At 40.3% G+C, this 25,880-nt stretch overlaps 1 protein-coding gene and 1 pseudogene across 7 annotated transcripts in view; both read right to left on the bottom strand.

The window, feature by feature from the left end:
* The window catches only part of SGK3 (serum/glucocorticoid regulated kinase family member 3), a 159,129-nt gene that overhangs the window by 29,560 nt on the left and 103,689 nt on the right, over positions 1 to 25,880 (bottom strand). For all 7 annotated transcript variants that reach the window (XM_053559185.1, XM_053559189.1, XM_053559184.1 and 4 more), the window contains 5 exons: positions 20,101 to 20,188; positions 12,225 to 12,274; positions 9,845 to 9,902; positions 5,835 to 5,918; positions 5,603 to 5,734 (listed from right to left, as the gene is read on the bottom strand). In XM_053559185.1, the coding sequence (XP_053415160.1) occupies positions 5,603 to 5,734; positions 5,835 to 5,918; positions 9,845 to 9,902; positions 12,225 to 12,274; positions 20,101 to 20,188 (412 nt within the window). The remainder of the gene's footprint in view (positions 1 to 5,602; positions 5,735 to 5,834; positions 5,919 to 9,844; positions 9,903 to 12,224; positions 12,275 to 20,100; positions 20,189 to 25,880) is intronic.
* Positions 22,729 to 25,121, bottom strand: LOC128563742 (lisH domain-containing protein ARMC9-like; annotated as a pseudogene).

Raw genomic sequence — 25,880 nt, 5'->3', positions numbered from 1 at the left:
AAAGGGGTGAGGGGAGCTCTGAACCATTAGCCTTAAATTTTAATGTGGTGGCAACCGGCTAGAGCAGAGCAGCGGCTGGACTCTGCAGTTCATTCCTCATACTTCCTAATTTTGAAGTTGATTTCTTACAAGGTGGCCTTTAGCCATTAGGTTACCTGCCTGCGACCTTTCCAATAGGTCCCTTTCGGTCCCTTGGGTCTGGGAGAGTTTCGTCTCTGCTCCTTCTGGTTCCACATGCAGCAGGGGTGACAGGGATTCTGCCCTTGCCACTATCATTCTTTCTCCAAATACTCTTCCCAGGTAACCTTATCCTTTTAATGATTTTTACCACCATCTCTATGTTGATATCTCCCACATAAACATCATTCAACAATTTAGAGGCAGAAAATGAATGAGGAAACTAAGGTCTCAAAGGGCTTGTTTATCTGCCCAGTGTCACAAAACTTACATGTTTATACTCTGTTCCAAATAAGGCATCAAGCAGTATACAAAAATTAAGTATCACGTGTCAAGGTTAAAATCTAAGTATGAACCATCGAGAGGTAAATAACAGTCTAATAGTAGGGAACACGTGATGAAACCACACTCCTGCCTCTCCCTTTCTGTCTGTCCTCATCTTTATTCCTTGTCTACCTACTGCCCCACTCAATTCCTCCTCCACCCATCCTACCACTCTATTATACTTTATTCTTTTTCTCATCATCTTAGCCAAGTGTTATCTTTTAAATTACAAGCTTTCCTCTTCCCATCTTTCCTGTTCAGTTTAAGAGCAGTCACTGTGTAAAAAAAGGGCCCAGAGGCAAAGGCCTAAAACAGCATGAGGAAACCACATATGCATAAAGCAGGAAAGCTGCAGTAGAATCTCGTCTGCATTTAGAGGTTCAAGGAACTGTGTCTGGCACTGAAGAAAGGGCTTTGCAGTCAGGATGTCTAAGTTAAAACCAAGGCCTGGGCTCGGTGCCTGTGGCTCAAGCGGCTAAGGCACCAGCCACATACACCTGAGTTGGCAGGTTCGAATCCAGCCCAGGCCTGCCAAACAATGACGGCTGTAACCAAAAAAAACAGCTGGGTGTTGTGGTGGGCACCTGTAGTCCCAGCTATTTGGGAGGCTGAGGCAAGAGAATCGCTTAAGTCCAGGAGTTGGTGGTTGCAATGAGCTGTGATGCCACGGCACTCTACCCAGGGCAACAGCTTGAGGCACTGTCTCAAAAAAAAAAAAAAAAAAAAAACAACCAAGGCCTGACACTTACTAGAACATTGTGACATTAAGAAAGTTACTTAACCTCTCTGAGCCTCCTTTCCTTATCTATAAAATGGGTCTAACTAAATAACCTGGGAGTTACAGTGCCTGTAGTCCCAGCTACTCAGGAGGCTTAGACAGGAGGATTGTTTTGAGCCCAGGAATATGAAGCTGCTGTGAGCTAGGCTGATGCCATGGCACTTTAGCTTGGACAACAGAGTGAGACTCAGAAAAAAAAAAAAAAAAAGAAAGAAAATTACAGTGGTTATTTCAAAGAGCTATGATGCACTGAAACAAGACATGTGAAATAGCTGCAAAGTTGCAGGCCTCAATAAACTGTTATTATCTCTTAGTACTCATGCACACACAAATAAAATGGCCAACTTCAAAGTGGGAACAATGTAGGGTACATCACAGAATAAGGAAGGGTGCGCCTTGGGCTGGGCGTGGTGGCTCAGTACTTGGGAGGGCGAGGCAGGTGGATTGCCTGAGCTCACAGGTTTGAGACCAGCCAGAGCCAGAGTGAGACCTTGTCTCAAAGAATAGCCAGGTGTTGTGGTGGGTGCCTGTAGTTTCAGCTACTTGGGAGGCTGAGGCAAGAGAATCGCTTAAGCCCAAGAGTTGGAGGTTGCTGTGAGCTGTGACATCATAGCACTCTACCAAGAGCAACAAAGTGAGACTCTGTCTCAAAAAAAAAAATAAATAAAAATAAAAAGGAAGGGTGCCTGGAAGACACATAATCTTGTCCTGACCTTGAGGAGCATTAAGAGACTTTTGTCATAATTGAGTAATGATTCTATTTATGACCTTTGCCCAAAATGATCTTTAGGTTTATCTGACCACCTTTTGGATTTATAGGATAGAAACTGCTCTTTCTTATAAGTTCCTTTATTCTACAGTTAAATGTACTCTAGTAAGGTTGAAATATTTTTTCCTTTCTTCTTAGTATCACAAGAATGGAAAAGCAAATATCCAATGTACTATATATAGTACTATATATATCCAATATACTAATATGAAGCCAGAAGACAATCTAATACATGCCCACCGAAGAGAAAACTCAATTCAAGTTGTAGGGGGAATTGGTGTGTTCCCACCTAACGGGCACGATGTAAGGGTACATGGCATACCGCCTGGGTGCAGGGCACAACCACAGCAGGGATTGTACCTAACAAATGCAAACATTATAACCTAATCATTTCTACCCTCATATTAATTGGAAATTTAAAAAATATTCTTTTTTGGGTGGCGCCTGTGGCTCAGTTGGTAAGGAGCCGGCCCCATAAGGGTGGCGGCTTCAAACCCGGCCCCGGCTGAACTGCAACCAAAAAATAGCCAGGTGTTGTGGTGGGCGCCTGTAGTCCCAGCTACTTGGGAGGCTGAGGCAAGAGAATCGCCTAGGCCCAGGAGATGGAGGTTGCTGTGAGCTGTGTGACGCCACGGCACTCTACCGAGGGCCATAAAGTGAGACTCTGTCTCTACAAAAAAAAAAATTCTTTTTCTCTCTGCTCTCAGAGTGGAAGATGGACAATCTCTTTGTAAAGATATCATGTCTACTAGTTTAAATAATTTTTGAAGACATTCACATGTTAAAGATCAAATTACAAATGTGTGTTTTCCTCGTTTTCCCCGCCCCCCCCATTTGTTCTGCAGGTAGATTCATTACACAGCGGAAGCCCAGTGCGTGCTCTTCGTGGTTGGCCCAGCAATCTCTGCCCTTGGCCTAGTGGACGGAACAGCTCCCCTCACCGAGGCAGAGAGCCTGGGCTCACGGGGCCATGGTGTCTGGACTCTGGGCTTGCTGAGCACCAAGTCCTCCCAGGCTCTCAGAAGCGACCAGCAACTGCCTCAGATGCCAGGACACCTACAACAGGGACTGCAGTGCGGAGGCAGCCACTGGGGTGGTTATAAAAAATGGCCCAAAGAATTGCCCTAAGGAATCGACAGCTAGGAATTGGGATCAAGAAGATGTAGCTGAAGAGGTGGAAAAATTCTCAGTGGCCAGTGAGGAAGTCTCGAAGAAGAGAGCCATGAAGAAAGAAAAGTGCAGAAATGCCAGATCTCAATCCGATCGTGTAGGAGCCTTGAAAGGCCTGGTTGTCCATTCTGGAGGAGTAGGGTTTTCTTGATTTGGTGGAGGTGCTCGGAAGGAAGCCTCTGCAAGGACTATCAAATGGAAACTGCGTAACCAGCACAAGGGTGGCAACAGATACCAAGGCTGACTTTGGTTGGGTTGCTACAAATGGCCTCACCACCTTGGCCGATAGAACAATTTCAAATCCCAAAACTAACAAGGACAGTCAGCAATCTTCCTCCTATGGCTTTGCTTCTAGTAAAGCCCACATATGAATACCTGGAACAAGCAGCTGATAGTCTAGAACTGCTCTTTTCGGGATTGGCTAGGCAAGCATGTAAATGCAAACCCACTCTGGGATCTGACACCTGCCTTTAAACACTATGAGAAATATTTAGAGAATATTAAACAGCAGCACATATACAATGTCAGGAGTAATCCTCAGAATAAAACTAACAAGACAGTGGTTGAATAGTAGTCTCCTTCCCTATTTGGTTCAACAAAATCACAGAAAGAGTCAGCATTTTTGTTCCATGGCAACAAAACTAAAGATACATCTAAAAAGAAGATCAAGCTTTTACCTAAAAAGAAAATTCCATCACTAGAAGGAATAAGTGCCTTGTTTAATTTTGGCAAGATAATAGATAGCTCACTTTTGCACTCATTAAGCTCTGGCTCCTTGGCTGGAAACTCTGCTTTATTTGGCAAAGATATTACCCAGAACAAACCCGTTTCTTTTCATTTTGCACTAAAACGCTGGCGAGCTGAGCAGAAGGCGGCAGTAATGAGAGCAAAGGTAGAGCTGAAGAGGGTCCGGAGCCACCCAAAGTGGTAGTTACTGAAGTAAAAGAAGATGCTTTTTACTACAAAAAGCAACATATTGCTGAATGTTCTGATTTCATCCAATATGCCACGTACCCGAATGGGGAAAAATCATGTACTTAGTGTCTGTGTTCCAAATCTACCAATTGATGATAAGGATAGCACTATCCCAATTACTATGTTAATCTGGGCAAAAACTAGCAAGGATACAGACGAATTGCACAAATTTTACTGGAGAAAAAGGATGCTTGAACACATGAAGCCAAGCAAGGAATTACTGCCAAGTTGGTGCTTGCCCCTCCACCCCTTAAATATAGTTTTTTTCTCTTCTTACTTTGACATCCTAGGAACTTAATAACTTGACTTTTGTGAGGAAGGTTAATATGGCCAATAAAACCTTTAATATTAAGTGCCCAGAAACTGTATTCTCCCTTAACAATTGTCTAATGTATAACATACAGTTCAACGAAATTTTTGAGCAGACTTTTTAATGTTCATTTGTTTACTAAACTAACCATAAATGATTTTTAAAAAGAAAGAAAACTGTGAGGATTAAGTAGAAGAATGGGAATGGTCATCTGTCTAGATTCAGGATCAGACTGCCTGAGTTCCTTCCTGCCTCCAAGACTTCCTCACCACATGTCTTCCATAAGCTACCTAGCTTCTTTGGCTCTCTCTCTCTCTCTTTTTTTTTTTTTGATCTTATATAGTAAGGTTGTTGTGAAGATAAAATACTTAAGTGCAAAGAACCAGAGTGCTGGACACATAATAATACTCAATACATGTTAGTTGTTACTGTAATTATCATCATAGTAGCGGCGTTTCCCATAGCATATTCAATATCCATCTGAATCAGAATTGGGGGGAATATTAATAGAATTGGTTCAAACAAAAATGAAAACTATACAGTAAAAAAAAAAATTCTCTTAATTTATCATAGCTTTGCTTAAGGCGGAACTTCTGTCTTTAACATGCTGAAATGTACTGTGAATCACCAAGGAGACACACCATGAAACATTTCCCAAAATGACTTCACCATGTAGCCCCTTTTCAGAGGCTCATCTCGTTTGTTTAATAGTATGCAAATTTTAGATGATGATAGACTGGAGTAATATTTATATGCAACTGTTGGAACAACTATCAAAATTATAAAGCATGTTTTTTCTAACATTTTTGATGTGTATTACTCATGCTCTATAGCATGGTGATAAATCTGTCCATGAAGTCTGCTGCTTCGTGCCCCGTTCTTTTATGAACCTTCCCGACTATATACGTACCATGTGCTTAAGGGCCCTGTGTTGTGTTTCTCCGCATCTTGCATTGTACTTAGTACCTGGAATATTACTGCTACTCAACAAATAGCTATTGATAATGCATTGTTTTTCTACAACTAACAAAAGAAAAATTTGGTCTTTATGCTATTTTTTCTAAACTATTAATATGAGGAAACTAATGAGAAAACTCACCTCCCCTCCATTAACAAAATCCAGAACAAAATAAAGCTTTTCAGTTGTTTGGAAAGAATAATGTAATCCAACCAAAAATGGATGTTTCACATTTTTCAAAAGCACATTACGTTCAGCCATAATATGTTTTTGCTGGAAAAAAAAGGTAAAGGATCAATTATATTATTCACCCCACAAAAAAGCATGTTAATTGAGAAAACGGGCTGAAGACAAACAGCTATTGCAATTTTACCTCTTTTCTGTTGAGAACTACTTTTTTCTGTAACACTTTGACAGCATAAAATTTTCCATCCAGTTTTCGTTTTGCAAGAAGAACCTGTTATAAACATTATGCACACTATTAGAAATTTCAATATTCTGAGATTAATTTTAAATAAATCAATACTTCTTAAATTATGTAAAAAGAAAGCCCACTGGCTCGAAGCCTGAAACAGTGGTTACGGCACCAGCCACATACACCAAGGCTGGCGGGTTTGAAACTGGCAATAGCCGGGCATTGTGGCAGACACCTGTAGTCCCAGCTACTTGGGAGGCTGAGGCAAGATAATAGCTTAAGCCCAAGAGTTTGAGGTTGCTGTGAGTTGTGACGCCATGGTGCTCTACCAAGAGCAACATAGTGAGACTCTTGTCTCAAAAAAAAAAAAAAAAAAAGAGTCCACACAGGACCTAGATATGTTTTATTCTGAAAAATCAAGAATTATTGCATTTATTTCTATAATTCTACTCTTCCCTAAATATTTTGTTATTCATAAAGATACAGTGAACACATTTTTAGGGTGAAATAGTCCTAAAGTCAACTGTTGGTATTTTCCTTTTGTTTTCCATAACATTTGGCTCTGTTGAACATTACTCCCTAAAATTTTTCCTTTTCTTGACAATTCTCCTCTGCCTTTTTCTTCTCCAATATTTTGATTGGTTCATTTTAAGTACCTTCTGAGAAAATAACTCTAAGAACATGGCAATTAGTCATTATTAATTCCTTTCAAGTAGGTATTTTTTTCCAGTAAAGTGGAAGCTTTGGACAACAGTTAAGAAGCAAATAGGCAGGGCGGCGCCTGTGGCTCAGTGAGCAGGGCGCTGGCCCCATATACCGAGGGTGGTGGGTTCAAACCCGGCCCCGGCCAAACTGTAACAAAAAAATAGCCGGGCGTTGTGGCGGGCGCCTGTAGTCCCAGCTACTCGGGAGGCTGAGGCAGGAGAATCGCCTGGGCCCAGGAGTTGGAGGTTGCTGTGAGCTGTGTGACGCCACGGCACTCTACTGAGGGCGATAAAGTGAAACTCTGTCTCTACAAAAAAAAAAGCAGCAAATAGGCAAATGAAAAGTGGAACTAAGACCAGACACTGGAGAAGGGTTTAGAATAATGTCAGATTGCCATTATTGCTATTTAGTTTATCACATCTATTTTTCTAATCTTCAAATTGTGAATTTGCATTTGTTTGCTTTTCCTTTGTGTATTGTTTTGCTTTGTTGCAATTTTTTTTTGCATTTTGCAAAAAAAATTTTTTTGAGACAGCCTCAGTTTGTCCCCCTCAGTAGAGTGCAGTGGCATCACAGCATACAGCAACCGCAAACGGTTGGGCTCAAGTGATTCTCTTGCCTCAGCCTACCATACCTGAGACTACAGGCACCGGCCACAACGCCTGGCTATTTTTAGAGACAGGGTCTCACTCTTGCTCAGACTGGTCTCCAACTCAATCCACCTGCCTTGGCCTCCCAGAGTGCTAGGATTACAGGCATGAGCCACCGTGCTTGGCCTGCATTTTGCAAAATTTTAAACTTTTATTAAACATAGCATACATATACAAAAACTCAAAAATCATTACAGCTCAGTAAATTATTATAAAGTGAACACACACAGCTATACAGCCACTATCCAGGTCAAAAATTAAAACAGTAGCTGAACCTCCATTTTCTCCCATCCCAGTCATGACTCATCTGCCTCAGCCTCCCAGGTAACTACCAGCATCTCAACTTGCAGTAGCATGGGTTAAGTTTTGCCCTTTTTTGAATTTCATGTAATTACAACATAGAGTTGTTGCTGTCTTAGTTCTTTCATCATAAATTACATAAGTTTCATTCGTGTTGTGGCAGATGGCATAGTTTTCATTATTTTCATTGCTGTGCAGAATATTCCATGATTACCCTATATACCATAGAGTACCTCTGTTCTATTGATAGGTATCTAGATTGCTCATGAATAATGACGCTATGAACATTCTTACACACACCTTCCTATTGCACATGCATTTCTGCTGGATATGTAGCTAGGAGAGTTTTCGACAGCATAAAAAACATCTAGGAATAAATCTAATTAAAGTTGTGTAAAAATTCTAAGCAGAGCACTATAAAATATTTTTCTTTTTAATTAATTTTTTTTTTTTTGAGGCAGAGTCTCATTCTGTAGCCCTCAGTAGAGTGCTGTGGCATCATAGCTGACAGCAACCTTAAACTCTTGGGCTCGAGTGATTCTCTTGCCTCAGCCTCCCAAGTAGCTAGCTGGGACTCTAGGTGCCCGTCGTAATGTCCAGCTATTTTTTTTTTTTTAGAAACGAGGTCTCGCTCTGGCTCAGGGCAGTTTCGAACTCATGAACTCAGGCAATCCACCCACCTAGGCCTCCCAGAATGCTAGGATTACAGGCGTGAGCAAACTGTGCCCGGCCACACTATAAAATATTATTGAGAAAACTTAAAGATGAGCTAAATTAACAAAGAGATATACTATAGCACGGATTGGAAGACTCAATATTGTAAAGCTAACAATTCTCCAAACTCATCTACAGATTCAATGAAATCTCAACCAAATTCTAACAGAATTTCTGCAGAAACTGACACATTGACTCTGAGTTTGATATATTATAGATATGTAAATGGTTAATAATATCCTCTGGGATATTCTTAAGGAAGGACGACTTGTTCTGTTGGATATTAAGCTACAGTTGTTAAAGCAATGTGGTATTGGTGCCAGGATAAACAAATAGGCCAATGAAACAAAATATAAAATCCAGAATCATTAGGGAAAGAATATTTTTTCATAGATTGTGTAGAATCATCTGGTTATCCATATGAAAAAAATGAACTGTGACCCTGCGTCTCACATCATACGCAAATTCCTGACAGACTCTAGATCTAAACATGAAATTTTCAAAAGATAGTGCTTTTTTTTTTTTTTAAGGCAGGATCTTGGTATGTTGCTCAGGCTAGTTTTAAACCCCTGGGCTCAAGCAATACTCCAGGATTAGCCTCCAGTGTAGCTGGATTTGTAGGTGTGCATCACAGTGCCCAGCTCAGATAATACTTTTTTTCTAATGATAAAGTATCTCTAGCATCCCAACAGAATTTTGGGCATTTTGAGAGAAGGATTCACCTCTAACTTTCTATTGCTTATACTAGCATAATGTCCAGCATATGGTAGGTGGACAATATACATTTGATGAATGAATAAACACACATGGTTTTAACTGTATGGCCACAGTTTCTGGTCTCAAGGGAACTCAGAAAAGAAACAAGAGTTGCCAAAGCTATGTATACAGCAAAATATAATAAAACACATACATATTCATTTTTACTACAGATTGAACTACAGTGTATAAAAGCACTTAAATATATTTGATGATTCTGGTAACTTCATCTGTGATTTCTTTCCTGGCATCCCTGGCCTGAAATGCTCCCTTTCCTTGGTATGACTACCCTGTCAAGCTATGTGATTCATCTGACCACATAGGAGAATAAGGTCTTCACACATATATTCCTTTCCTGCTCAAACTGTTATCTTACCCAGCTGCTCGTTTCTGCCTTTTCACCTCCAGCTTACACACCACATCTTCTAAGAAGCCATTCTAGATCCACCCATCTCAGGCAGGGGGGACCTTCCCCTAGATGCCTGGCATCCTCTCTCATTTCACCTTCATCTTCATTTCCTTCATAGCCATTACTATTTGTGATTATTTACTTGAATATTTTTAATTGTCTATTTCCCTCACTAGCTTGCAAGCATCAGGAAGGTAGTAACCACGTCAGTTTCTGTCAGTATCTAACCAGGGTCTAGTAGGGTAGTTGGCACAGATACCATGTAAAAGTGAACTTTATTTTAGATTACAAGTGGTTGCTTCATCTCTCTAATTACCGTTAGTACTTTGAGGGTAGGGAAAGTATCTTAATTCTATATGCTACATGCCGAAAGTCCTGTGGCTCACATATAGAAAACATTTATTTAGTAGATGAGAAAATAAAACCATTCTTACCTTGCCAAAGCTGCCTTTTCCAATAACTTTTAAGAAATCAAAGTCAGTTGGTTTAGCACTGAAATAAATTAACAAGAATTAGTCCCCCCCAGTTAGAAAGATATTAACTTTAAAACATTTCTTGGGCCCACTCTTTAATAAATAATGTTAGGCACAAAACACTTCATCATTGTGACTCCAGCTTTCCCACCAGTAGTAACTCATCTTTAATATATAAAAGACAATGTAAGTAGTAATAATAACTACTTTCTGATCAGATAAAACATTTTCTAACTTTAAATCTCATTAAGCTACTTAAGAGGGACTTCAATAATATTCTCTTTGACAGAAAAGATGTATGTATATCCTGTATAAGGATGAACTCAAAGTAGCCTCTCTGTAAACCAATTTTATTAGCCAAGAATCAATGTTGGAATGAGGAAACTGAATATGTATATTAGTGATACATTAGGACTATCTGTATCTGGTAATTCTTCTGAAAAGAAAGTTCCTCTTTGGAACACCTATTGAAGATGCTAAGAAAATTCCTGATGGAAAAAAAACCCTACCATATTGTTTTACATATAAATCACCTAGTATACATTGAAGATAAAAAACCTGCTTATTCTCGTGGATGGTAACACAGGAAATTCGGGAATAGAAAAAAGCCAGCGGGAATATTACGACTGTCTATTTACGTTAGCCTATCAGATAAAAACAGCATAGGCTTTATGTTGGCAAAAGCACCCAGCAGCAGAAAGTTGAGATGAAGCAGCCAGAAAAAGCTATTTCCTCCAATACCAGTCTAAATTCCTAAGTCATACTAGGGAGAGGGGAATGATTCCATTTAGATTTAAAATTTGCTTCAATTTATTATCAAAATAGTTAATTCAAACACCAGGGCCAGGTTAAACAGTGACAGGTAAAGATTAGTGAGATAAATAGTTAACTACATTTAGATGTTTTTCTTCTTCAAAAACCCCCTCTTTGGACTATTTTGTTCTCTAATAACATGCAGAGATATCAAAATATTTTTAAACAAATGTAGAGTGAAAAACACGCCAATCCCTCAGACATAGGAAACAGGATAACTAAGGCCATACCAATGGCACCCATTGTTAACTGCTCTGATGAACCCTAACTAAAAGCAAATTTCCATTTTTCTTCAATGCTATGAATAAGAGAAAAGAATGCTCAAAAACAAACTTCCTCTAGTTAGCATTCCATTTCTTTGCTTTCCTTGCAGGAAAACTCAAGTAAGTTTTGTAAACTGTCTCCACCTGCTGTCCTCCTCTGGCTCTCTTGCGAACCCCTCCGTCGCGGGCCCATCACACCACAGACGGCTCAGAGTTTAGCAGCCAATCTTCAACTTTCATCTTACTTGCACTAACAGCAACGTGAACAGAGTTAATTACCCCCCTGACTTTGGGAAACTACATTCTTGGTTTTCCTCCTGTCTCACAGACTGCCCTTTCTGTCTCTATTACCGGTTATTCCTTGACTTTATGATGCTGAAGTGTCCCAGGATTCAATCCTTGCACCATTTCTCTCATCTGTCTATACTCACTCTCCAAGGAGACCAAGAGGGTGGAGAAAGCCTGGTGCCCTGGGATGAAATAATACTTTATAATTAATCCAATAAGCCTGTGAGGATAAAGTAAGGATGCAACACCACAACTCTCCAATCCATGGCAGATGTCATCAATCATTCAGGGCTTTTCTCAAACGGAGCTAAGCAGCCTTGGAATCCTTCTTTGTATGGAGTATTGTAGCCATTCACTTCCAATGAACTGCTGGACTTGACATTCCAGATGAAGTCTATACCTGCCAACCCTGATATCGTTCAGTATTGCTCAGACTGTGTTTCTCAAAATGTTCCCCATGCTCAAATAAATGTGAATATGGGGAGAAACTGAATAAATAAAGCTTACTAGCCTTAACATACTAACGTCCATCAAGACTCCGCTGGAACAAACTGGCTAACAAGTAGGGTGAACCAACAACAGAACGCCAGGAGGGTATTAATCACGCTTGCAAGGGCACTTTCTTTCTGACTACCTTATAGGTCCCTCCAAGAACTTATTGTCCCCTGGGAAGTATGGTCAACTGATTTTCTCCAAATGCATACTCGCCCCCAAAATAAGACCAGAAAAGTGACAATGACAAAACAGCAGAACCCAACCAAAAATATGTGGATTAAAAACTCCTCAAGGCTCTACTAAAGCAATAAAAAGTTAGAGCAGCAATTAGTGAAGCATATGACAGTACTATATTCACTGTAACCATGGTTATATTTCATAGGCCTCCAATTAAACTGGTATAATTATGCATATCTGCATACTCTCAAAAAAGATCTTCCCAAAATTTAGTCAAAGGATGGTTTGAAACAAATTAAACCTACTGAGGATTTCCAGATGGTCCCAGGTTGATGTTCTGTGAGGTAGTGTGTAGCTGTTTGGATGGGGGAAAAAAACAACATTCTCAATGGAGCTTCAAAAATTATCAATGTTTAGAAATAAAACATACAGAACTGTACCACAGATAACATGGGTATTGTCATATAATAGAAACCTAAGGCCTTAATAAGTATATAGACTTATTTGGAAACATATAATTGATATAAGCATAATTATTTTTATCACAATAACTTCTAGGAACAGTTGTAAGGAAAAAAAGTAAGTAAGCCAGAAATCAACCTCAAAGTTGGCAAATGAATGAAATACACTGGAGGAAGCTCCTTGGAAGAGGTGGGTATTGAAACATTAAGAGGAAACATTTTATCAAAGAAAACTATTTAAAAATGGCTATTTTTCAAGTTTTCAGGTAATTAAAGATAGAAGATAGGATACTGATGATGATTGTAAATGCTGGATTTCAGTTTTAATTTGACGCTAGGTAAATATAGGCAAAGCAAATACAGACAGCAGTGCTCTTCCAATTCCAGCACTGTAGTAGCACCAAAATTTTAAAGGCTTTCTTCTTTGTTACACTTACAATATTATAAATTCAACCTCTGATACTAATTTAGAAGCAGATCTTTCTGTACCTATTATGCCATAAAAAAATTAATAAAAGTTTCTAGTTCATTAACAATTAGCCAGAAATTTGACTCAGAATCTCAAAAGATTAATCTAACAATCCTAGCAGACCAGTGTAGATGAATTCTGCTTCACATAAATTCACTTTGAAATTCTTCACACAAGAAAAAGGAGACGAAAAAAAATTCTTTATACATTCAGAGAATTAACTCAGTTATAAATGTCTGAAATACATGCACTTTTACTAGTTCTCTATATAATTATACTTCATATAAGTTACAAATATAAAAAGCTTTAAAAAACTCTTTAGGCTCGGCTCCTGTAGCTCAGCGGCTAGGGCGCCAGCCACATACACCAGAGCTGGTGAGTTTGAATCTAGCCTGGGCCTGGCAAACAACAACTCCAACCAAAAAATAGCCGGGCGTTGTGGCAGGCTCCTGTAGTCCCAGCTCCTTGGGAGGCTGAGGCAAGAGAATCACTTAAGCTCAAGAGTTCGAGGTTGCTGTGTGCTGTGATGCCACGGCACTCTACCAAGGGCAACATAGTGAGACTCTGTCTCAAAAAAACCAAAAAACTCTTTAATCAGAATCATGAAAATTTTACCTTGTCATATTTCTTATCACTGACATATGTAATATATAGTAACTTAAATTCATTTCAAATTTATAGTCCTCAGAATAAAAAATATTTTTCAAAATAAAGGACAATTACTCTCATCCTTCAAAAGTTCTTAAGTGTAAGTTTCTTAGAAAATAACACTAGCACTAGTATTTTGTTTACAATTCAAATTTATTTCCTCCTGATACCTGTATATGAAAACTCCTCGTGTAATAGATTTTCAATCCACAGAAGACAAAAATACATGAAACTTATGATAATATAATAGGAGACACAAAACTTTATAAATTTCACTAAATGAGATTAGTCCGCTGTGGCTAATTTTAACATGAGAGCAGCCTTTCATGTTTATATACTATAGTGCTCCACAGATTCTAACAATGTAATTCAAAGTAAGTTGTAATTTCAAGTCACTTATTATTATTGTTTTTTTCTAAGATAGACTCTCACTTTGCCACCCTCGGTAGAGTGCCATGGCATCACAGTTCATAGCAACCTCAAACTCCTGGGCTTAAGCGATTCTCTTGCCTCAGCCTCCCAAGTAGCTGGGACTATAGGCACCCGCCACAACACCTGGCTATTTTTTTGTTGTCATTGTTGTTTAGCCAGCCTGGGTGTATGCGGCCTACACACTGAGCTATAGGTGCCGCCCAACACTTACTCTTTTAATGAATGTGTAGATATTTGGATCAATTTTCCATTCAATAAACTTCTCATATGTAGATGAAGAAAAATAATTAAATAAGGGTAAATTAAACAACATAAAAAAATTTGTCCCTTCTGTAGATTTTTATTACTTGGCAGTAATTTCCCTAATGGAGCGCATTTCTAAAATGACAAATATATTTGGGACTAGACAATTTTTCACTGTACCCATTTTTTAAAGATAATGGCTCGGCGCTTGTAGCTCATTAGTTAGGGTGCCAGCCACCTACACCGGGCCTGGTGGGTTCGAACCCGGCCTGAGCCTGCCAAATGACAATGACAACTACAAAAATAACAACAACAACAAAAACAGCCGGAGCTCAGCACCTCTAGCTCAGCGGCTAGGGCGCCAGCTACAAAAACCGGAGGTGGCGGGTTCGGATCCAGCCTGGACCTGCCAAACAACTGTGACAACTACAACCAAAAAATAGCCAGGCATTGTGGCAGGTGCCTATAGTCCCAGCTACTAGGGAGGCTGAGGCAAGAGAATCACTTAAGCCCAAGAGTTTGAGGTTGCTATGAGCTGTGATGCCACAGCACTCTACCAACAGTGACAAAATTCAAAATATTTTTGCAATTTTTTTTTTTGGCCAGGGCTGGGTTTGAACCCGCCACCTCCGGCATATGGGACCGGCGCCCTACTCCTTGAGCCACAGGCGCCACAAAACAAAGATGATATCAAATTAAGGGTGAGATATAATTTATTAACAAAATTAACACTAATTGAGATCATAAGTTTCTTGACTTCTCTTGGCCTCTAGTTTTCCCTTTATACATAGAACAGTAGGTCCACATGCCTTCTAAGATATTTCAGTTGTATCTTCACTTAGTTATCTACTTAACAGTCCTTAACAGTTATAACTGTAAGTCAAAGTATGGCGCTTTCCTTTTATTAAAGAGATTCTTTTTTTTTTCTTTTATTTTTTTGACAGAGTCTCACTACGCTGCCTGAGCTAGAAAGCAGTGGTATTATCATAGCTCAATGAAGACTCCTAGGCTGTAGTGATCTTCCTGCCTCAGCCTTTACAAGTAGCTGGGACCACAGGTACATGCCACCATGCCCAGCAAAGTTTTCTGTTTTTTGTAGATACAAGGTCTTGCTATGTTGCTCGGGCTAGACTTGAACATCGGCCTCAAGAACCAATCCTCACAGCTTGGCCTTCTAAAGTGCTAGGATTACAAGCATGAGCCAGTGTACCAGTCTTTGAAGATTCTTTTTATCAGTATTTTAAAACTTTTAGAGAGTCTAGTCCAAGTTTCAGGCATTATGAATGAAAAAGGTAACAAAAATAAAATCTAAAGCCAACAGTGGCCAGGCACAGTGGTTCATGCCATTAATATTAGCACTTTGAGAGGCCAAGGCAGGAGGACTGCTTGAGGTCAGAAATTCAAGACCAGTTTGAGAAAGAGCGAGACTCCTGTCTCTGCAAAAAAAAGGAAAAGAAAGAAAAGAAAAAAGAAAAATAAGCTGAGTGTGGTTCTCAGAGGCTGAGGCAGAAGGATTGCTTGAGACCAGAAGTCTGAGGATACAGTGAACTATGATGATGTCACTGCACTCTAAGAGCCTGGGCAATAGAGTGAGACCCTGTTTCTAAAAACTAAATTAAACAGGCCGGGCAGAGTGGCTCATGCCTGTAATCTCAGCACTCTAGGAGGCCGAGGCAGGTGGATTGTCTGAGCTCACAGGTTTGAGACTAGCCTGAGCAAGAGTGAGACCCCATCTCTAAAAAGGAATAGCAGGAAGTTGCTGTAAGCTATGATGCCATGGCACTCTACCAAGGGTGACAAAGTAAGACTTTGCCACAAAAACAAAACACCAAAAATCTAAAATAAATAAATAAATAAATAAAGTCAAAAGGGACAGAACAGCAGCCAGAACCCAGGAATCTCTCAGTTTAGCTAATTCTGCAAAGCCAGCTGTCTCCTATAGCAATGCAAGACATTCTTCAAAGAACCTAAACCTACAAATTCTCACATTGGTAGCAAGCAAAAAGTGGAAAAATCAGTTATATATATTTTAGTCTTTAAGATATTATTTTAAGTCTTTTTCAATTAAAAATATATACTCAGAAAATATAGAAAAGTATGAGAAAAATATTTAAAATCCATAACCTCACTAACACATTATTTTGCAAATATGTAAGTAAATTCATATAGTCCTTTCTTGCCTTTTAAAAACTAATTCACAATGTGTGAATATGCATATAAAATTTGATATATTGGGGCGGCACCTGTGACTCAGTGAGCAGGGTGCCGGCTCCATATACCGAGGGTGGCGGGTTCAAACCCAGCCCCGGCCAAACTGCAACAAAAAAATAGCCGGGCATTGTGGCGGGCGCCTGTAGTCCCAGCTACTCGGGAGGCTGAGGCAGGAGAATTGCCTAAGCCCAGGAGTTGGAGGTTGCTGTGAGCTGTGTGACGCCACGGCACTCTACTGAGGGCAATAAAGTGAAACTCTGTCTCTACAAAAAAAGAAAAAAAAAAAAAAAAAATTTGATATATTGATTTCACATGTTTTCACTTGTGTCAAAGTTTAAAATATTACCTTCGAATGTTACTTAAAATGTGTAATATATACAAATACCTTCTGATTGATATTAAGGTTCTAATGGTTTTATAACAGATCACGCTGAAATGAACATCTTTGTTTTTGTCTGTGTGAAGGATTTTATTGGCATCCACTCCTACATGACATGAATATGTTTATATTTGATACATGTTGCTGAATTGCTTTCCACAAGAGTTCCAAAAAATTATGACATAAATAATGCCTCAGGGTGTTTGTTGTACCTTACCCTTATCAGTCTGGCAGTATGTAAAATACTTTACATTTTTGCTCAATTGATGGAAAAATACAAAACACTCCTTCAAAAATTTCATTCGTTATTAGCATCACGGTTGAACATTTTCCCATCTATGTTTTTCCTAGCAGTCCTCGGTCATGTCCCTTTTCCTTTTAAGTACCGGGGGGTATTAAGAAGCCTATTTAAGGGCAGCGCCTGTGGCTCAGTCGGTAAGGCGCCGGCCCCATATACCGAGGGTGGTGGGTTCAAACCCGCCCCCTGCCAAACTGCAAGCAAAAAATAGCTGGGCGTTGTGGCGGGCGCCTGTGGTCCCAGCTGCTCGGGAGGCTGAGGCAAGAGAATCGCTTGGGCCCAGGAGTTGGAGGTTGCTGTGAGCTGTGTGACGCCACGGCACTCTACCGAGGGCGATAAAGTGAGACTCTGTCTCTACAAAAAAAAAAAAAAAAAAAAAAAGAAGCCTATTTAAAAACTCATCTGGCTCAGGGGCGGCGCCTGTGGCTCAGTTGGTGAGGTGCCGGCCCCATATACTGAGGGTGGCAGGTTCAAAACCGGCCCCAGCCAAACTGCAACTGAAAAATAGCCGGGTGTTGTGGCAGGCACCTGTAGTCCCAGCTACTCGGGAGGCTGAGGCAAGAGAATGCTTAAGCCCAGGAGTTGGAGGTTGCTGTGAGCTGTGTCAGGCCATGGCACTCTACCGAGGGCCATAAAGTGAGACTCTGTCTCTACAAAAAAAAAAAACTCATCTGGCTCAGCACCTGTAGCTCAGTGAGTAGGGCGCCAGCCATGTACGCTGAGGCTGATGGGTTTGAGCCTGGCCCAGGCCTGCTACACAACAATGACAATTACAACCAAAAAACAGCTGCACGTTGTGGTGGGTGCCTTAGTCCCAGATACTTGGGAGGCTGAGGCAAGAGAATCGCTTAAGCCCGAGAGTTTGAGGTTCCTGTGAGCTGTGACTTCATGGCACTCTACCGAGGGCGAAACTGAGACTCTGTCTCAAAAAAAAAGAAAAGAAAAAAAACCCACAAAACTCATCTGTATGAGCTTTTTACATAAATGTTATTTCTTCTTATGCCTTGTTACAAATGTTTTCCCAGATTATTATTTTTTTCGCCAACTATAAAAATATATATATCTTTTTATTATTTATTTATTTATTTATTTATTTTGAGACAGAGTCTCACTATGTCACCCTCGGTAGAGTACCGTGGCATCATAGCTCACAGAAACCTCAAACTCTTGGGCTCAAACAGATGCCCGCCTCAATGCCCGGCTATTTTTTATTTTTTATTTTTTTTTTTTGTAGAGACAGAGTCTCACTTTATGGCCCTCGGTAGAGTTCCGTGGCCTCACACAGCTCACAGCAACCTCCAACTCCTGGGCTTAAGCGATTCTCTTGCCTCAGCCTCCCGAGCAGCTGGGACTACAGGCGCCCACCACAACGCCCGGCCATTTTTTGGTTGCAGTTTGGCCGGGGCCGGGTTTGAACCCGCCACCCTCGGTATATGGGGCCGGCGCCTTACCGACTGAGCCATACCCCGGGGCAGGTTCAAACATACAAGCCCCATGGCTGGCACCCTAACCACTGAGCTATGGGCATCCTGCCAGCAAACATATATCTTTTTACACTGTCACAGGAGCAACCATGTCAAAGATACAAAGGTTAAATTTGTTCTCATAAGTAAGAATCTTTTGAGGGCATCAGAGAAAAAAAATTGCTACTTCCTAATAGTCACAAAAAAGGAATATTTTTTTTTTCCCAAATGAATATTTTAGCCCTAGGATAGTAATATGTTCTAGTACATAACATTATCTTTTAAATTATAAAAATAAAGCCATAAGAAAATTAAAATACATTATAAAGAAAAATGTAAATCAAAAAAAAAAAAGAAAAATGTAAATCAACCCAACACCTCAAATTTTCATGTATATATTTAATTATAATTACAAAGCTTGAATTATAAATATATTATATTTAATTATATTCATAATTATAATTTTAATTGCTACATAATATATTGAGTTAAATTATTACAGTTTTCCCTTTCTATACAACTTTCTAAAGTAAATGATGAAAACATCTTCATAATAAGGTACACAAGTTTATTTTACTTATTGCTATCATAGCTATCATAATCTAGTTAAAAAATAACAATACCCCATTCTCTATTAGGAATATATATTTATTATGTACCTATACATAGAAATAAAAGTTAGTTGATGCCAAATGGCATGTGTGTACGGATTGCTCTATGTATAAAAACCTGACAAGGCAGAGGAAGAGCTATGTAATTTGTGGTTGAAAAGGCCTTTCCTGCTGGCCAAAATTCAAAACAATAATTTCAAGTACAGTGATGATGATAAATATAAATAATGATCAAAAAGTAAGACATAAAGTGAAGAATATATACTTGTACACACTGTATAATTATCATTAGAGAAATAAAATTAAGATTAATTTTTATGAGATAAAATTAGATAATTAAGAGAATACAGGAAAGAAAATCACTAAAATATTAAAAATTACTAGGTCTCGGGAGGCAGGAGGGTACTTGGGGGGAGCCTCACCTAATGTGCATAATGAAATGGTACATTTAAAAACAATTAAGAAAAGAGTATAATTGTGATGGATATATTACTCAGTTCAATGTAAGCATTTCACATTGTATATCAAATCAGTTATCCTGCCATAATGCATCATAATTACAAAGGTATCATAAATGCATCAAGGTACACAGTTATGATTTAATAAAAACAAAAAAATTTTAAAAAGTAAAAAATAAATAAACAAATAAATTGAAAAAAATTACTAGGTCTGGGTGGCAAAAAATATGAGTAATACTTTATTAACTGCTATTTTCAAATTTTTCTTTTATTAACTTATACTACTTTTTATTACATAAATATTCAGCCTATAAATTTTATATGAAATAGAGATCAGAAAAAAAAGTGATCAGTAAGTTGTACATGTTTGTCTTTATGTATTTTATGTAGCAGAAACCTACTATGGATGAAGTTACTTCATTTTAAGTATATGTTGCCCTAAAGTTGCCACTAATTTCAACTTTGGGGGAATGGTATTTTTTCTGTTAAAAAAAATTCCTCTTACTACCTTCTGAATACTTCTTTCATCCTCATCTTCAGATGGATCTGACTGGTGTTTTGGACTGTCCATTTGAAGGAATGCTCTGACATCTGGACTAAAAACAAAAATTAACTTTATTATAACTTCAACAGCATTTCTACAGGTTTTCTGCCTTTTAAAATAGAAACCAATATAGAAATAACTATATTAGCACTGATAGTAAGAAAGCCAACAAAATCTATTAACATTATAAAAGCAGTAAGAAAATTACTTTTTAAAAAACAAGGAAACCAACAGACAAATGGGCAAAGGTATAAAGAGGTAGTTGATAGAGAAAACGTAAATGACAAAGCAAATTTATGAAGATGCTAACTTCACTAATAACCTAAAAATATAAATTAAAACAATAAGGATATACCATTTTATATCTACTAACAGGCAAAAATTAGGAAGATAATATCAGGGGTGGCGCCTATGGGTCAGTGAGTAGGGTGCCGGCGCCTTATACTGAGGGTAGCGGGTTTGAACCCAGCCCCAGCAAAAAAATAGCCGGGTGTTGTGGCAGGATCCTGTAGTCCCAGCTACTTGGGAGGCTGAGGCAAGAGACTCGCCTAAGCCCAGGATATGGAGGTTGCTGTGAGCTGTAACACCACAGCTCTCTACAAAAGGCGACAAAGTAAGACTCTGTCTCTAAAAAAAAAAAAAAAGGGGGGGGGGGAAGAAAGCTAATACCAGAAGTTAGTAAGGACTTAGGGAAAGAGACACCCTCATGAGAGGTGAACAAGAAGATAGAACAAGACAACTTTTCTGTAAAGAAATCTGGCAATACTTGGTGAAACTGTGTATGCATTTTCTCTGGGCCCAGAAATTCCAGTTCTAGGGATTAAACCATACAAAAATTATGTGCAGGACCAGGCAAAGGCATGTAGTAACCGTGACATTCACTGCAGGATTCTCTACAGTAGGAATTTGAAGCAAAGTAGGCATCAGGGAAATCAACTATGGTAACAGACTACAGAGAATATCAGTCAGCAGCCAGAAACAAGGAACTATAACACAGGATATATATATTTGCTTTCTATCTACATATATATATATAAATATGTGTACACACAAAGCATCAGTAAGTCTAATTTTAACAAAGTTACATAGATACAGATATGCAAGCACATATATCCAACATATTAACCTGGATGTCAACGGTGACGATGAGGAAATGGGTATGAAGATCAAGGATGAGGAGAAAGGCACAGCACCCACAGCACAGTGGTTCTGGCGCTGGCCACATGCACCAAGGGTGGCGGGTTTGAACCCGGCCCGGGCCAGCTAAACAACAATGACAACTGCAACAAAAAATAGCTGGGCGTTGTGGTGGGTGCCTGTAGTCTCAGCTACTGGGAGGCTCAGGCAAGAGAATCACTTAAGCCCAAGAGTTTGAGGTTGCTGTGAGCTGTGACACCAAGGCACTCTACCAAGGGCAACATAGTGAGACTCTCTGTTGCCAAGAAATAAATAAATACATAAAAAGAGAAAAAAATGGACTAAAATGAAAGATGGGCCACGCGTGGATTAGTGACAATTCCGAGGAATGATTCACTCTCTACACCTGGTACAATGTACATTCGTTGCAGGGAATTCAAAAGATAAAAAAATTACAAACAATATACATTCATTGCAGGGAATTCAAAAGATAAAAAAAATTTTTTTTGAAAGGGAAGGGCGGGCGGTGCCTGTGGCTCAGTCGGTAACACGCCGGCCCTGTATACCAAGGGTGGCAGGTTCAAACCCGGCCCCGGCCAAACTGCAACCAAAAAATAGCCGGGCGTTGTGGCGGGTGCCTGTAGTCCCAGCTACTCGGGAGGCTGAGGCAAGAGAATTGCTTGAGCCCAGGAGTTGGAGGTTGCTGTGAGCTGTGTGAGGCCACGGCACTCTACCAAGGGCCATAAAGTGAGACTCTGTCTCTACAGAAAAAAAAAAAAAAAACGGAAGGGCTGACTCGGCGCCTGTGGCTCAAGCAGCTAAGGCACCAGCCACATACACCTAAGCTGGAAGGTTCGAATCCAGCCTGGGCCTGCCAAACAACAATGATAGTTACAACCAAAAAATAGCCAAGCGCTGTGGTGGGCGCCTATAGTCCCAGCTACTTGGGAGACAGAGGCAGGAGAATCTCTCGAACCCAGGAGCTAGAGGTTGCTGTGAGACAACAAAAAATTAGCCAGGCATTGTGGTGGGTGCCTATAGTTCCAGCTACTTGGGAGGCAGAGGCAGGAGAATCGCTTGAGCCCAGGAGCTGGAGGTTGCTGTGAGCTGTGATGCCATGGCACTCTACCTAGGGTGACAGCTTGAGGCTCTGTCTCAAAAAATAAATAAATAAATAAAATACAAATAAAAAGGGAAGGGCTGGCATGAATGTAAAATGGTACAGCTGCTGTGAAAAACAGTTTCATAGTTCCTTGAAAAGTTAAACAGTTACTGTATGACCTCACAATTCCACTCCTGGGCATATATCCAAGAGAAATAACAACACATGAGTATGTTCACACAAAAACTCACACAGGACTACTCAGAGCAGCATTATTTTTGTTTGTTTGTTTTGGAATGAATGAATGAATGTGGGAGGATGACATTTTCCACAGTGGTGCTGGAAAGGCTGGCACCTGTTTTCATTACCTGACAGGAACCTGGGGAAGCCACCCTTAACAGTGGGGCAGGATTTAGGAGAGGAAAGGGAGGGGCCGCATAAAGAGAACATACAAGGCTAGGGAAGGGCTTCTGTAATTGCCTTTAAATTCTTTTTGTTGGCTGTATCTGTTAAGTGTGATAAGATATTATTAATCTTTGGACAATCTGGCCTTGAATACCTGAATGAACTCTTGTTAGTGGGTTCACTTAGGTCTCTTCACCTCCCTAAATGCTTCTTGAATGAATGCTGGCCGAAGCATGACAAGGCCCTATAAGACAGTCCATGTATCTTTCCGGTACATTTCTTGTGAATGATTCACAAGAAAGATCCCGGAATGTTGCATTAAACTGACCAGAATTAAGTTGCTTGATGATAAATTCTATCTGGCGGGGTGGTGCCTGTGGCTCAAGGAGTAGGGCGCCGGTCCCATATGCCAGAGGTGGCGGGTTCAAACCCAGCCCCGGCCAAAAACAAAAAAAAAAAAAAGAAAAATTCTATCTGGTGGATCATTTCAGCGTTGCCTTCTTTGATGAAGCAGTGTAGGATGTCTTCCATCCCCATTGCTCTCGCTTCCTCCTGGATGGACAGAATAGAAAGGATGCTGTACAGAGCTCCATTCACATACGGCTGGATCTCGTGGCTTTTATGGCCAAGCAGATCTGAAAAGACTTTGAGCACGAGGCCTGCCACCTTGGCACACATGTTCTTCCCTGCACTCCGGAGGCAGAGGTTCATAAGCAAAGCACTAAGTACTCCAGTGTATAGTCAGACCGGCAATCAGAGTCCTTCAGAATATCAATCAGCCAGAAGATGAGACATCTTGAAGCGATACTGTCTGCAGCGGGCACCTGAGGCTGAACTTTTGCAAGGCCCCAAGGACATTCGCCTGGGTGATGACATCCTTGTCCTCCTTCAGCCTTCCCTCCAGCATCCACAGCACCATTTTGTTCTGAGCAAGGTAGAGGCGACCTTCAGCTAGTGATGCAAAAGCGTTGATGAGCCTGGCCATGTATTGCCGCACCACCTCACTCTTTGCGTGCAGCAGCTGAAGCACATTCCTCTGGTTGTGGCTATGACAGTCCAAGAGGTCCTTGCTGATGTAGGCCTGCAGAGAACCGTCTCCCTCTGCTCTCCAGGACAGGAGGTGCTCAAGCGCCAGCACAGAGCCTGCAACAAGAAGGCTTTTAAACGATCACTCCCCCAAATCAAATCCTTCTTCAGTTTCTCATAATCCAGGGAGGGCAGTAATGGGACATCTTTCAATCTCACGGGTGCCAAGGAAGCTTGTAACATGGTGGAAGCCGTCCCAGGCCTTGTGAAGTCCACGCTATGAGCCAGGCTCTGCCACATCTGGTTGCTGAAGAGGCGGACATGGACACTCTGGAGGTACTCAGGAGTGATCATCTTGCCACTGACTGTGGCCTGAGAGAATCCGCCAGCTCTGCTGTGACTCCAATGAGATTGTGGTAGTCTGCTTGGATCTTAGTGTACCGTCTCAGGTACGTCATTGACCTAAGTTCAGCTTTGACCAGCTGCTGGTGGAGTGCTGCAATATTTCTTTGTTACTTTGTCCATTCTCCTTATACACTGTTAAAAGCTTCAGCGTGTTGCTATCTTTAAATATTAAAGCTAGAAACTTTCCAACTTCAACTCTGGAGTCCAGGAATGCTGAAAGAGTTCTTTAAACGAAGGGTGTACCATAGGGTTGGGAACAAAAGGAAGGGCATAGAAAGGAAGAAACTCGGTGGTCAGGCTCAGCGCTGCTCCTTTGGTCTCCAGGTAGGTTTTGAAGTAAGAAATCCTTTCCTCCAGAACCTCTCTGTCTTGTCTCCCTACGGAATGTTTCAGAGGATAGATGGCAAAATGGATGTGAAGATAGAATTCCAACTTCTGGGCAAGGGCATCACCATTTTGGATGAAACTGGGAATGTGTTCTTCCCATAAATTGAAGAACACCTTCTTGTCTCCATTGTCAAATGCAGAGACAAGATCCTTCTGAATTATCAATGATTTAGAGTCCTGTAAAGATCCACCTGCTGTTTTACATAATGGTTTTCCTTTTATTTTGCATTCTTTTGAAAATGTTTTCAAGATATCTTCAAATTCAGCAAAATCTAAATACTCTTTCACTAGTCCGAGTATTTCAGATTCATGAGCCAGAATATCCCCCATATTGAACTCTTACTGGTAATTCTCACAGGAAAAATGCCTGTACTTCGGCCGCGGACCAGCCTCCACCCTGCAGCATTATTCATAATAGCTAAAAAGTGGAAACACCCCAAATGTCCATCAGTGGATGAATGGATAAACAAAATGTGGTTTATTATCAAGTGATTCTCTTGCCTCAGCCTCCCAAGTAGCTGGGACTACAGGTGCCTGCCACAACACCCAGCCTTTTTTTTTTTTAGAGACAAGGTCTGGCTCTGACTCAGGACGGCTTCAAACACATGAGCTCAGGCAATCCACCCGACTCAGCCTCCCAGAGTGCTAGGACTACAGGCATGAGCCACCACACCCAGCCGAAAGGATCACATATTGTGATCCTTTTCTATTTGTTTATTTATTATTCTATTTGTTTCTATTTGATTTGACTATTTGATTTGATTCTATTTGTTTATTATTAGCCTTGCCAAAGCAAGGCCTCAAAAAATTGATTAAAAACTCAACTTGTTCCTCTCCACGGAAATCTTTTTTTTTTTGAGACAGAGTTTTACTATGTTGCCCTGGGTAGAGTGGTGTCACAGCTCACAGCAACCTCAATCCCTTGGGCTTAAGCAATTCTCTTGCTTCAGCCTCCCAAACAGTTGAGACCACAGGTGCCTGCCACAATGCCCGACTATTTATTTTGTTGTTGTTGCAGTTGTCATGTTGATTTTAGCAGGCTCAGGCCAGTTTGAACCTACCAGCCTGGGTGTATGTGGCCCGTACTCTACCCACTGCGCAACAGGTGCTGCCCATTCTCCAAGGAAATCTTTAGTAAGATTTGCCCACTCTGAAGAGAAACCAGACCATACTGTATGATTTCACTTTATTTATTTATTTTTTGAGGCAGAGTCTAAAGCTGTCACCCTGGGTAGAGTGCTGTGGCGTCACAGCTCACAGCAACCTCAAACTCTTGGGTTTA

Source organism: Nycticebus coucang, chromosome 13, assembly GCF_027406575.1.
Source record: "Nycticebus coucang isolate mNycCou1 chromosome 13, mNycCou1.pri, whole genome shotgun sequence".
In the NCBI taxonomy this organism is placed as follows: Eukaryota; Metazoa; Chordata; class Mammalia; order Primates; family Lorisidae; genus Nycticebus; species Nycticebus coucang.
The sequence above is the reverse complement of the archived record's forward strand: the minus strand, read 5'-3'. Positions and strand labels throughout refer to the sequence as shown.